At 40.9% G+C, this 14,436-nt stretch overlaps 1 protein-coding gene across 4 annotated transcripts in view; it reads left to right on the top strand.

Moving 5' to 3' along the window:
- Positions 1–14,436, top strand: part of RSAD2 (radical S-adenosyl methionine domain containing 2) — a 32,377-nt gene that overhangs the window by 10,393 nt on the left and 7,548 nt on the right. For 2 of the 4 annotated variants that reach the window (XM_063788773.1, XM_063788774.1), the window contains exons 2-5: positions 559–1,991; positions 7,122–7,283; positions 10,681–10,910; positions 13,923–14,072. In XM_063788773.1, the coding sequence (XP_063644843.1) occupies positions 1,646–1,991; positions 7,122–7,283; positions 10,681–10,910; positions 13,923–14,072 (888 nt within the window). In that variant the 5' untranslated portion in view covers positions 559–1,645. 4 annotated transcript variants of the gene reach the window in all.

Genomic DNA, 14,436 nt, shown 5'->3' with positions numbered 1-14,436 from the left:
ATCTCTGAAAAACAGCTTCAAAAAGCCTCCTGGCTGGACCTTCTAGGTTAAGTTTCTGATCTCCAGATATTTCCAGCCGGCTTCCCCTGCAGTAGGGTTCCTTCTGCATGCCACCCTACAAGTCTTGATCCTCCTTATGTTTGGGCTAAGCATTTGGCGCCTCTTTAAGATTTTCCTAGCCTATTTTAACAGATGCCTGCAAGAGACCCCCACTGGGATCGTGCTGACCTAACCTTTGAGACTTCAAAGGTTGCTCCAGCCAGAAAGGGGAACCAAGTTAACCCAAAAGAATTTGATTCAAATTTAACAGGTGCCTGTATGCCTCTCATGATCACATGTTTATGAAGAAGTGAGATCTAGCCAAAAGTGGTTTTCAATTGTGCAAGACCATGGCATGAGAGTTTAAGAAACTTTGGGATGAGATTTCAAGGACCTGAGACATATCTACTGTTGAATATTTGGTAATCATTAAGCATACAATTTTGCAGATGTTAAATGTTAAGTTAAACATGTTTAATGTTTTTTTAAGTAAAATAAATCATTCCTGTTTCTATTCAGAATATGACAGTATCAGAATAACAGGAGCTAACCCTAACTGAACACTTAAAGTTTGCCAGGCACTATTCTGAATTCTTCACAAAAATTAGCAGTTTTACTCTGCACAAAAATCGCATGAGATACGTTGCTTTGCTGATGAAGAAATGGAAATCCAGAGAAATAAAGTCGCTTACTCAAAGTCACCCAGCTACATGATTTGTGGCTCTGGAAGTTCAGCTACTAGGACTCTTCCAACTTCCTACAGGTGTCACGAAAGCACAAGACCACACACTTACACACAGTTCTGATGAAAGAGGGCTAAAAGGAAGATTTCAGTAAAAAGGTCAACAAGGCTTTCTAAAAAAACTGTAAAGATAAATAAATGATGTGTCGCAGTAATTCTCACCAATTAGGAAGCATCTTAGAAAAACATTGGATTTCCTCTAACTAAAAACATCTATAAAAAGTGATATCAAAATATAGGAAGATGTAAATATCTAAATTTTAACACTGTCACCTTGCATAAATTAGGCTGAATAGCTGATGGAATAAGACCTAAATTCAATTTTGTTCCATGCCTTTTTACTGTGATCAGAAAGGGGTCTTGAGGTGAATGATCCTGTACTCATCCTCCACCAGCCAATCAGTCTGTTTATTATTTGGCTTTAAAAAGAAACCCCTTCACCATGATGGAGCAAAAACTGTTACTTGGCTATGTCAAGAGAAAGCAATGCAACAAGTACAAAGCGTGCTGATTAATGCACCTTGTCTATCTCTATCAGACAAAGAGCTAGATATTGATAGAGACTGCTATCCTCATCTGTAACTACATCAAGCTAGAGAGATTGTTATAATACAAGTGGACTGAGGCAGCCGTGAGCAGAGAAACCAGAAATGCTCGCCCCGATCTCTAGTCTTCAGTCTTGGCCCTGTTTCAACTTTCAGTTTCACATGTGGAAAAATCGAAACTCTAACTCAGCTGAGTGTTAGTCAAAGAAGGTGTGTCCTGCTCCCCAGTGACAGGTTGCTCAGAGACTGCTGATTTCCATCCCTATATAAAGAGAGTCCCTGGCATACAGGGACTGCTCTGCTCCAGGCATCTGCCACAATGTGGGTGCTCACACCTGCTGCTTTTGCTGGGAAGCTCTTGAGTGTGTTCAGGCAACCTCTGAGCTCTCTGTGGAGGAGCCTGGTCCCGCTGTTCTGCTGGCTGAGGGCAACCTTCTGGCTGCTAGCTACCAAGAGGACAAAGCAGCACCTGGTCCTGAGAGGGCCAGATGAGACCAAAGAGGAGGAAGAGGACCCTCCTCTGCCCACCACCCCAACCAGCGTCAACTATCACTTCACTCGCCAGTGCAACTACAAATGCGGCTTCTGTTTCCACACAGCCAAAACATCCTTTGTGCTGCCCCTTGAGGAAGCAAAGAGAGGATTGCTTTTGCTTAAGGAAGCTGGTGAGTACATGGTCCTAGACAGAAATCAGGATTCTCAACCACTGGGCAGTGGGGTAAGGCGAGAAGGGGCTGGGGGCACGCACAAGCTGGAGAGCTTCTCCAAAGCTTGAGGTCACCATTTACCCTTGCATGGTGAGCATGTTGTCCTATGAGAAAATAATTCAGTGAATTTTGGAGTGGGCACCTAGTCCTTCCTAAATCACAGAATTGGGCTGGAACAGGGGATTTGTGGAGCAAACCTGTCCCTCCTGCCATTTGGAAGCAAGAAGGGGTCTATGCAAAGGGCAGGTCCCTATTACACTTGGTGTTTGGAAAGAGGCGGTTTGGGAAGTTTGTACTACTTTCTGAGTTTGCCCACAACACTAACGAATTTGGGTTTTCCAGAAACAGTTATTAATAATTAGAAAAGTTGGAAACAAAAACAAAAACTTTGACATAAAAATAGCAGTAGTTGAATCTTATATTTGAGTTTGTGTATATTCTTTTAATAGGAAACCTTAAATTTTTTTTAACAAATATGTCAAGGACTTAGCCTTCAAGAATGCTTACTGAGCATCACCACATTAGTAACTGGCAGCGTCTTGGAGAGAACTCAGCACATGACCTTCGAATGCAATATTTTCCACTCCAGATCTGTTCTTCCTTCCGTCCTTGTCTTCCTGTCTTTCCTAGAGTACCTTCTCAACTAGTAACTCTAGCAACATCTCTAGCTTCTTTCCCTCCTTGTTTAACTTTTTAACAAAAGCATAGCATACATGCACCAGATTACACATATTCTGGATGTGCACCCTGATGAATTTCACAAAGCAATCATAGCCAGGTAAATAGCCTGCAGACTCAGAGAGAAAGCATCACCAGCACCAGAAGTGCATGCTGCACTCCAGCCACTACCCTGGTAAGCACTTGCTGGACTTCTAACACACAGATTCATTTTGCCTGATCCTGTACTTTGTATAAATGAAATCATACAGTGGGTCCTATATTGGATCTGACTTCTTTGCTCCACGTTACATTGGCTTAGTTACCCAAAGCTGATTGCTCAAATGAGAACCTGACTTCCCATTCCCAGTGTGGCTTAACTCAAATTCCTATCATTTCTCACCAGGATTACTGTAATTCAACTCACTGTCTCTGCTTGCCCCATTGAAAACTCCTGATCTTATTTTAAAATGTACTTTTGGTGATTTAACTCCTAACTCTCCTTCTTATGAGCATCGTTGTCAAGGCCCCTGGCAAGCTCAATGTTGCTCTCAGCCTCTGCTACCCTGATGGCTTGGGTCCCCTCTGCTGTAGACACAGCCTGTCACACTCATTTTCTCCAAACATCAAAATTGTTAAAATGATGGTCATATTGTTGTCTCTTCCTAGAATGTCTGTCCTCAAATCTTGTTGGTGAACTTTCAAAGTTCCTTTGAATTCTCCTTGATCCTCTGCAGCCATAATTATGCCCTTTACTTTTCACTTATGAGCTTATAGCAGTTGGTACAAATATGTCTTGCAGCTTTTTAAAATGTACTATTTTGTTCAGTTTTTTTTTTAATGTCTGGTTCCTCAAAGAAATTGCATTCCAAGGTTGAATTTTACCCTCCTGTGTGTCTTCATGCCTGACAGGATGTCTAGAAAGTAATAGAGGCTTAAGAAATGTTTTAGATAAATGAATGAATGCATGAGTGAGTGAATAAGATATGTCGAGGGAAATTACGACTTTCATTCAGAAAGCCAGGGTTTGAGTTTCTGCTCTAACATTTACTAGATTTGTCAAGACATTTAGCTTTTCTGAGTATCAGTTCCATGATCTTTAAAATTATCTTTAGATAATAATGATAACTGATAAACCAATCTCAAAAGTTGGTACAAGGCACAAACAAGTGAATGTTCATGTATTTTTGTCATAAAAGATAAATTATTATTAATAGTTGTAATTAATACTTTTATATAATAACCTCTCAGTTTAAGTAAGTAAAACAAAAGTTAATTGAAATGCTTACATGATAGTGTAGGTTGTATTTTCCTGTAAGAGAAATTTCTAGATAATGGAGGAAAACTATTTTTTTGGTTGTAAGAATTAAAGAAAGAGGAAAGAAACACAAAAGATGGCTCCACAGTCAAGGACAGGTTTATTTTAGAGAAAAAAAACCTGAGAGGGGCTTCTGGCTGAGTTAAGTCAGAGCCCACTCTCTTACAGACTAAGAGTTTTAAGGATTTGGGGTGGGAGAGTTTATTAGAGACTTGGACTGCTTCTGTTTCTCTTTGTTGTGCTTATCTGGGAGGGATAGTTGTGTGTCTGTTCCCGTACATCTTCCTGCAGCTGCAGGCATACCCACCCTGAATCTGCTTTTAGCTTCCCTATCTTAGAACACTAAAGAGAAACTAATGTGCTTATTTAGGCCCACTGTTTTACTGGGACCCATTGTATGACAGTGAAGTTTGGCAGTTACCTAAGAGACTTCCCCTCAACCTCCCTCTGTGCTCAAGCTGTCTTGTCTGTGTTTTACTGTCTGCTCTTTCTGGCTGCTTGTGGTTAGAAGATAAGTGATTTCCTTGAAATGCATGAGGCTAGAAAGGGAGCTGGAACTTAAAGTGGTGGTGTTTGTCTGAGATGATGGTGTTCTTGCTCTGTCAGTGGTAATTAAAGGTTTAAATTCACATTGAAATTTAAATTTTAATATATATTTTTATATATTATATTTAAAATTAAAATTTACTATTCTGGCTAAAGATGCTCCTAAAATATATTATTTACTTTCCTGGCTTTTAAACTGTTTTGAAATTCTATTCAGAAAGACTGAATAGAATTAAAAATAATGAGCATCAGATCTGGGCTGTAATATGATCACTCGTGTATGTTAACACCATTGTAAATAAATTACTCCTTGTCTAAGATATTAATTATGCCTCTAAATTCTATTCCTTCCCTTTTGTTATTCTTCCATCCCTTCTAAATATACTCCTCAAAATTGTTAGCAGTTTTGTGCCACTGGCCAGGACCCTGTCTTACTTTCTCCAGTTTATCTGCCACTACCTCACATCACCACACTTCTTAGGTAATTATGTTTTGTTTTGTTTTCGGGTTATAATGAGTGTCACTCAAACTGCCTCCCAGCATGATGGATTATAAATAGGGAGGTGATATAATGCCTCACTGTCCAATCATAGAGACATCTGAGAGTGAAAGGGGGCACTAAAACTCACTCACAGATACTGTTTCGTCTACCATAAACCAAAACTGTTCCAGGCACACCAGCCTGGAGGCTTCTCTACTTATAAAGACTCTAGGCTTTGGAGTCTAGGCATGTACCCTAGCTCTACTTTTCTCTAGCCTTATGATCTTCAGCAAGTGTTTAACCTTTCTTGGCTTCAATTCTTCCACTAAAAACCAGATAATAATTCCTTCCCCATGGGTTATTTAAGGGTTGAAAGCTTTAACCATATTACCTTGGGTGATGTATGGTGAGGCCAGATACAGATTAATAGAGACAAGAAAGAGGTTTGCACAGGTTCATTCTCCTAGAATGCAAGCAGGCAGGTGTATGACGCACAGGCCCATCCTTCTAGAATGCAGACTGGCAGGTGTATGTTGCAAAGGTCCATCTTCCTAGAATGCAGGCAGGTGGGTGTATAACGCACAAGCCCATCCTCCTAGAACGCAGGCAGGCAGGTGTGTAATGCATAGACCCCATCCTCCTAAAATGCAGGCAGGTGGGTGTGTAACGCATAGACCCCATCCTCCTAAAATGCAGGCAGGCAGGTATGTAACACATGCAAGAGAAATGTTTTCTTCTCTGAGAAAACAAAATGACCCCAGAGTAAAGACCAAGGATATTAGCAATTGGAGGTTTTCCTATGAATAAACCAGTTTACCTCTCTGTCTCTCTGTAGTGAAACCCTCTTTTGGACCAGCCCCTCCCTTCATCACAGAAATTCCATTCTGCTATTTTGTGCCATACTGAAATTTGAATGAACAAATAAAAACATCAAAAGAAGAGGCAGACACCAAAACAAATACACAGAGAGTATGTAGGAAGAAGAAAACGTCCAAAAAAATCTATAACTAGTAATTGCAGAGAGATAAGAGAAAGAATTGCATACATGAAACAAAAATAGAATGCCTGGAAAGGAATAGTCAGAATATGGAAGCATCTGGGGAACGAAAAATGGGGTTTCTAAAATTAAAATCTTAATAGAAAGACGAAAAGTTAAAGTCTTACCAAAATGAGACCAAAAAATCAGGATAGACATAGGAAGGAAGATGATGATAAGAAAATAGTGGTTAAATTTAGAAACTCCAATGTTCCAGTAATAGAAGTTCCAGAAAGATGAAAAAGTAAAAATTGAGACAAGGTGCGAATAAGCAAATAGTAAAAGAAGATTTTTCTTTATAACATAAAGAGCTATGATTTGAGATTGAGGCCTTCCAGGTGGCCAGACAGTGAATAGAGAGAGATTCCTAGGACACCCTGTCTTGAAATTCCAAAACATTAGGAAGAAAGCTTCTGGAGAGAGAAAAAGCCATGCACTTACAAAGGAGTGCAAACGAGGGTGTTATCAGGCCTCTGAACAACAGCATTTAAAACTGAGTGAAAATGACTTCACCTAGAATGTGATACCTGGACAAACAATTGATCACCAATGCATTTTGAGGCATACAAGTCATCACTTTAATTCCTGCTTTACGTTTTTTTCAGGAAGCTTGTAAAGGGATTCTCCAAAATAAGGGAGTAGCCCAAGAAGGTGGGCGATGCGGAATCCAGGAAAAGGAGTGGGGGTGGGAAACGCAGAGTCCGGAGGAGTGTCATTCCCAGGCTGGCAGCTGGCCCGTGGACAGTCACGCCACATGGCAGGCATGTGGCTTTATGCTTTGCAAATCCTGGTGCTGCCTCATTGTACCCTTTGGTGTCTGAGCAATTCTATTCATCTGTGTAACCAGTTCCCTGCATCCCTGTTTAGATCCCAAATTAAACATATGCTATTCCCATTGGGTGGGATTGGTGTTGGGAACTAGGGTTAGGGGAGGGGAAATTAATGAGAAAGTTTTATTTCTTTTTTTTACATTGAGAAAATACTACTTTTGCTATTAAAATAATAATGTATATTTGTGAAGTGGTAAAGTTCATGTATCACCTTGCACAGGTATGGAGAAGATCAACTTTTCAGGTGGAGAGCCATTTCTTCCAGACCGGGGAGAATACCTGGGCAAGTTGGTGAGGTTCTGCAAAGTAGAGTTGCGGCTGCCCAGCGTGAGCATCGTGAGCAATGGAAGCCTGATCCGGGAGAGGTGGTTCCAGAATTATGGTGCGCTCCATGGGATGGCATTCTTCTTATTGCTATTGCTATTTTTATTGTTGGTTGTTATATTTCCTTCCCTCCTGGGCCTTCAGCCAGGCCTGCTGAGGAACTGGAAGGGAGGAAAAACTAATCTTGCTTACTCTAATTGCTTTTCAAGCTGTGCAAGGCGTTATGGCAGTTTTAGTTCCTTAGGGCTCTCAGTAAACAAGTTTGGCAAGTTAGATAATAGACCTTTTACTGAGATGACTATCTGGTACATTGCAATTTAGCAAATACAAGATCTATGGCCTTAGTTTAGACACTAGGTAGGAAAATTAACACATTTGACAGCTTTGTAATAAAATATCTCTGTTGGGACTGGACTGGATCCATGACTCGTTTTATCAGAACCTCGTGGTGTGCGGATTAGCCAAAGTGGAGGGCTCCAAGGGATTCCACCATGTAGCCAGGATTAAGAACCGCTGAATTCTAAGGCTGCTGAGATTCCTCGCAGTTCAGTTTTCTGCAGGTGTCATGTCCATATAGCAGTTCTTAAAACTTAGCAAGAGCTTGGAAAACATTAGCTCTTCTTATATGGACTGTCATGTTGGGAAACAGGTATAATCTGTTACGGTACAATTCTCTGTTCTTGTTTATATGAGCTGTTGGAGCCTTGAAGTCTTTCAAAGGGAAGCTGCATTTATAATCTGTTGAGGATGTTGCTGAGACATCTCTGATACCCCATCTGTGATGGTGCGGACATGGACTGTGGGGAGGGACGCTGTGGATGTGGGTTGGAGGGTCCATATGATAACGGTTAAGCAGGTAGAGAAGAGTCAAGGTGTCAGATGCAGGTGAATTAGGAAGGGCCTACAAGCGTGTAAAACCAAAATGGTAGTGAAGGGAGGCACTTTGTCACACAGGGGGTCTGAGGTTCAAAAGTGAACTTTGGGAACCATACTCAGAGAGAGAAAAAAGAAACTGAGGAAGCAGTGTGATGGAGACCAACTGGCGGGGTCTTCTGGGTGGGTACCCAGCCAATGCCCTTCCTCCAAGATCAGCCGTCCAGGATGTCCTCGTGGTGTGCAGAGTAGGGACAGTACTGCATGTCCAGGTCAAATCTCTCAGGCTTGTGGGAGAAAGTGGTATAAATTAGCGAATTTAGAAGCATATAAGAAAAGACACTGTCAGCAGCATGGAGACAATAGGAAAGCATGAAGACTGTGGAGAACGGGAAGCATCACGCCATATTCCTATAGTGCATGAGTGGAGAGCCAACTAGGAGGTTTCATTGATTTTTATGCAGCAAGAGAATTTGGATGATCCTCAAATTATTAAACATAGATCAAAAATCTACAATTATAAATATTTGAAAATAATTAGAAATATTTTTAGGCATTGTGAGGAACAAATGTTTATAGATGCCTATCTGGCCCATAAGCTGCTGATTTTCTACCTCGGCTTAATGGGTCAGGGATGGGTCTATGTGCTTGAGTGGATGAAGAGAGCTGTTTTAGGGCCCCACTACCTCTCCAAGTTTGGTAATTTGCTAGAAGGACTTCCAACACTCAATAGCCAGCTATACTCATGTCTAGGGTTTATTAGAATAAAGGATACAGAACAGAAACAGCAGGGCAAAGATATATATCACCAGAGTCCAGAGAGTCCAGACACAGGCTCTGAGTCCTTCTCCATCCCAGGCCTCATAGGTTGTACTTTCTCTCTGGCAGTGAACTATAGGGACATAGTTGGAATGTCTTTGCACAGGAAGGTCCATTTAAGTCTTAGGGTCTGAGGCTTTATACAGGGCTAGTCATTTATGCACATGCTGCTATGTAACCAGCTATTGGAACTGAAACTCAGGACCCCAACAATGCAACCAAGGAAATCGTGGATCTTGTTAAACAATCCTGAGAAGTCTTGACAAGTTGATTCAACATGCCCCATTGCTCCAGGTTTATACACCTCACCAATGATATATAGAATATTGTAGCCACCATATATGCAGGGATTGGCCAAGATTCCACCATGGTTCCAGGTTTTCCTGGAAAGATGTAGGGACTGAGCAAACAGATCTGCTCCATTAAATCTCTCTTCCCAAGAGCTTTGGCAAGGAAAAGCTGAGGACAGGAGGTTAGTTATCATGGACACACAGCAAAAGTTGGAAAGGCGGCAGAATATAGCAATTGACTTACAGATCCCCAGATGACTTGGAAATCAACTAGGTCTGTCTTTAGTATAACTGATAAGGCTGTATGTTTTTGGTTTTGAACTTAATTTCTGGTCTGTTTGGAGATCAGGTGCTCAGTTACTTGCCTTTTCACAATGTGATATGCCATTAGGAATTTATTTGAGATCAATTTTTAGAACGTTTTGAGTTGTTTTAAATTATGGACAGTTGCCTTGTTCTGGCTCCAGTTTATGCTAGATGTTTTGAGGGCATATGTTACATACGGATAAAATAAAATTAGCCCAAAATAGGAGTTAAAATGACTCTTTTTGTAATATTAGAGGATAGTTGCTTGAAGAGTTTTTGGAATTTCCAGCTTCTATAATTTGAAAGTAATTTTAAGAAAAAGAGTCGACTCTTAAAAAGTCACAAAACTAGGAAAACTCAGACTTAATCAACTGCAAGGAGTGACTCAGCCATTGAGAATACCTGTACTTAAGAGGTAAGTGGATAGCATGAGGGAGCAGAGGAAATTGGAGGGATAATAAGAGAGGTGGAGTAGAAACTAGTGTGACAGAAACCAAAGCAAAGGTAATTGTGAACACTTGCTGTGCTCCCGAAACGACACGCTGTCACGGCTCTTCACATACCACGTTGCAAGGAGGGGTCTGTTTACACTTTATTCCCACGCCAGGCTTCCCTTTCTCTTGGTTTTCTTGGCATCTAACACAGTTGTCTCTGACATCACATAGCATGTCTCTAGATATTTAGATGATGAGACAACTGTCAAGAAGATGTCCAGAAGAAGCTGATGAACTTAGCAAAAATACTAGGGATCTTCAACAGAGCAATTTTATCTGTGTGATGGAAAGAAAAAGAAGTAAATTTATAATTGTTTATAAATAAGTCTAGAGGCATCCAAATATATCTACCTGCCTCAGAAATTACATAATTTGTATGCAGGAATAAATGAAAAACCTCATTTAAATATATCAGTAAGTGTTCACACACATACATGTGCAGAGTTTTCAAATAATCAACTAAGTATTTGCATCATTATTTTACATATATATTTAATTTTTCAGGTTTGACACAAGAAGAAAGTAAAATTCATATCTCAATGAGTTTTGTGGGTATAAGGAAAAGTGTCTTTTTAAAAATTTAAACAAGATATATTTTATCACAAGAGATCTAAATATCCCGAGGGGCTTGGTCCTTGGATAGAAAAGTTTAAAGATGATCATTTTCCCTCAGGTGAGTATTTGGACATTCTCGCTATCTCCTGTGACAGCTTTGACGAGGAAGTCAATGTCCTTATTGGCCGTGGCCAAGGAAAGAAGAACCATGTGGAAAACCTTCAAAAGCTGAGGAGGTGGTGTAGGGATTATAGAGTCGCTTTCAAGATAAATTCTGTCATTAATCGTTTCAACGTGGAAGAGGACATGACGGAACAGATCAAAGCACTAAACCCTGTCCGCTGGAAAGTAAGTACACAAGGTCGCTTTTGCTGATTTCCTTCAAGAAAGCATTCAGGAATGACTTTTTTCAATGAAACTGAAAACAATACTGATACAAGAGAACTCTGGACCTCGCAAGCCAGTCCAGAAGTCAGGTCCTTGGTCTTTCAGCTCTGTTAGACTTAAAACTATACTTTTCTTTGCCTTAGACATAAAACTAGACTTTTCTTTGCCTTACTTCCCTTTTCTGAAAACATGATATGATTTCCTTTGGAAATATTGTGAGGATAAACAAACAAAAAATATGCTCAGTGCTTTGAAATGTTTGGGAGAATATGTTCATAGAAAGCCTAAATTTATTTTTAAAACTCTTGGCTTATGGATGGACAGATACCGGTTCCTCATAAATTCTGATGCAGTGAATTTCTAGAAGACATCAGAGTTAAAGTCTTCCCCAAGTTGTAGCAAAATGGGACCTTTATTCCCAGATTCATGCTTTAGGGCTGGCCCCACTACCAGCTACTAAAAGCCAACTCCACATATGCAGCTCCCACTCTGTGCAGACACACATGACTAAAATCCCAGTTTTCTACCTTTGACTGCTCATCAGAAGCAAATCAGGAGGCTGTTTAAAAAGCAGCTTCTTGGGCCTCGTATCTGCTGCCCTGAAACAGGGCCTGTGGTGAAGGTAAGCACAGCAGGGAGGGCTTGCACAAACGTGTATTTCTAACAAGCAGTCCAGGTGCAATGAAAGATAAGATGCAGAGCTCAGTGCTAGCACAAACACACAAAAAGAGATGTGGGAAAAGTCACATGATAGAAAGCTATGTGTGCTACCGTATTGTGAAATGGCAAAACAGGCTGAGCTTAAGTGGAAGGCTTCATATAGGAGGAAGCATTTGGCTATGCTCTGAAAAATGGAAAGAATTTTCGTAGGTGGCAAAGACCTGAAGAAGAAAGGCACATCCAGACTAGAGGGCTTTGCCTGCACAAAGAACAGCTTTTCCTTCAAAGCTGCCTTGGCTGTTTTTTTGAATCCCATGTCAGCATTCCAAATAGAGTTAGGGAAGAGGGAAAGGGATATTCTATCATTTTCCTGAAGCTGTCCTGTAATATGTGGAAATGGGTTAGGGGAAGCTGGAGATGCTACTTTCAAAAATTGCTAATAGGTATGTTGAACTTGAACTTTTGGTTACATATATAAGGACATGAATTATCAGCCACATTCCCAGGTCTAGAAGGAACTGGAGAAAAGCTAAAGAGAGTGGTCTGATAGGAAAAACAGGGACACAATCCACCAGGAAGGCAGAGGCTCCAGCTGGAGGGCTAAGCTGCCTTAGACATGTTGACTTTCCTGCCTGCCCCTCTCCTGTACCCACCTCTCTCCTCTTCTCTGTGTTTCCTGTTACTGTCTTCCTCATTGTTCTCTTTTGGCATCCTTTTTTCAGATGTGTAAGTATTTTTTCCCCACAGCTTGGTTTTCTCCTATCTCATGGCCTTTCTCTCAGATATTTTGACTCCCACACTGGCTTCCATTCATCTGATTCACTGTAGATTTGCCATCAAGATCCTGACTCTTTTGGTGGAAGGCTAGTTTCTGCCTGTTTGGAAAACCAGATTATTGATGTATGCAGGCTTCCAATTGATGTAAATTGATGCTTCTGGAACAGGTGCCTGTTCTTAGTCCAATCTTACATTGCACTCAGAACCTAGTTTCCTGAGGCTGCCTCCTCCACTGTGAGGCTGTGGGCTGGAAGGTGTCACCAGCTGTGTCCCCGGGACAACAGCACTGAGCATGCGATTACTCACTGGGAGGCTTTGTTGTGACCTGTAGGCTTGCTCCAGCAGCATGGGAGGAGAGGGCTCCTTCTACTCCCCTATGCCCAATCCCACACCCTCAATATTGTTCCCCTTCCAGCTCCTACGGCTTGCTTTTCTCCTGCAGAAGCCCTTCCAGTCTAGCTGGCTGATTCTGGAGTCAAAGTCCCTGGAAAAAAATGCCTGTGATGTATGTCTTCTTTGATAGTCAAGTCTGCTCATGATTCAAACCTACATGGAAGGGCACTCCCTCCCTGCCAGGCCTCTCCTTACTCTGAGCCTGGATGGGGCATGAGGATGGGTGACAACCCCTCCCAAGATGCTCACAGTCTATTAAGGAAGACACCATGAAAGCAAATAGCAAAATTATCCTATGACCAGGGGCCAGTGGAGGCAGATATCAAAAGACCGAGGAGCAAAAAAGAAGAGGAAAAATAAAGAGTGAGCCAAAAAGGCAACATGAAGTGTTGACAATTTCTTCTCATCTGACTATAGTGGCATCTGAGTGGTTCAGATGATGATATTAGTGAAATTCTCTGTAGAATCATCCTTTCCATGGAAACCCTTTAGATCTGGGTTTGTCCTGCCTCTGTGTTGGGTTGGCTGTCACCCTTGGTCACCTTGGGCAAGTCTCTTCACTTCTTGCCTTTTCTAGGACTGACTTTTATTTTCAAATGATGGTAGTATGTATAGAATAATACACTGTCCATACTCATACACACACATTTGTTTACTTAAAAGACTGTTGAAAGAGAATATTAATGATTTTGAAAAACTGTTCTTAGGTATTACATGAAAAACAGACATATGCTAGAGGCCTTCATAGGGTTATATTAAAAATCAGCAGAGAAAACAATGTTTTTAAAATGTGTTTTTCTGGGTTATGGGATTACACATGATTTATTTTTATGCTCTCTTATAGTTTATATTTTTTCAATAAGTACCCATTATTTTATTGTCTGAAAATTTTATGACTCAATCAAACATAATCTAGACAAGTTTTTGAAAGTTTATATTTTAAGAATGTTTGTGCTTCTGACACCATATTCCTAAATTTCAGGGCTAGCTTTCATTTCCCCAAAGTAATATCTTTCTAGAATGTTCCTCAGCTCGTAGAGTCTCTTTGCTCAGAAGAGATGAAGCTTGAAAAGGGGGAGTGAGGTTTGGGGGAAAACACGATGGAAAGCTCTCTGCAAAGCAAACACTACCATTGCCTTTCAGGTGTTCCAGTGCCTCTTAATTGAGGGTGAGAATTGTGGAGAAGATGCTCTAAGAGAAGCAGAAAGATTTGTTATTGGTGATGAAGAATTTGAAAGATTCTTGGAGCGCCACAAAGAAGTGTCCTGCTTGGTGCCTGAATCTAACCAGAAGGTAGTATAAAGCAAAAGTTGTTTTCTTTGTCATCATACATTCAGATTGATTCCCAAAAGGGAAGTCTCTCAGCCAAGGACCCCACACATTGTTATTTTAGAGGGTTCGGTGGTGAGAAATGGGAGGAGTGCCATGTCAGGGCAGATAGGGCTGAGGGCTGCCATTGACTCTGCCACCTCCCAGCTGCAGGGTCTTTAGAGAGCTTCAGTTTCTCTATCCACGATGGTTAGAGTGGTACTTTGCAGATGATACAACTGTATATAGATTCATGTAGATATTCTTGCTATGTGATTCATATAAGTATAATGTCCCTATGTGTCATACATGCATGACATAACCCCTAAACATAGAAAGAACTAACGAA

This window comes from Pan troglodytes, chromosome 12 (genome assembly GCF_028858775.2).
Source record: "Pan troglodytes isolate AG18354 chromosome 12, NHGRI_mPanTro3-v2.0_pri, whole genome shotgun sequence".
In the NCBI taxonomy this organism is placed as follows: domain Eukaryota; kingdom Metazoa; phylum Chordata; class Mammalia; order Primates; family Hominidae; genus Pan; species Pan troglodytes.
The sequence above is the reverse complement of the archived record's forward strand: the minus strand, read 5'-3'. Positions and strand labels throughout refer to the sequence as shown.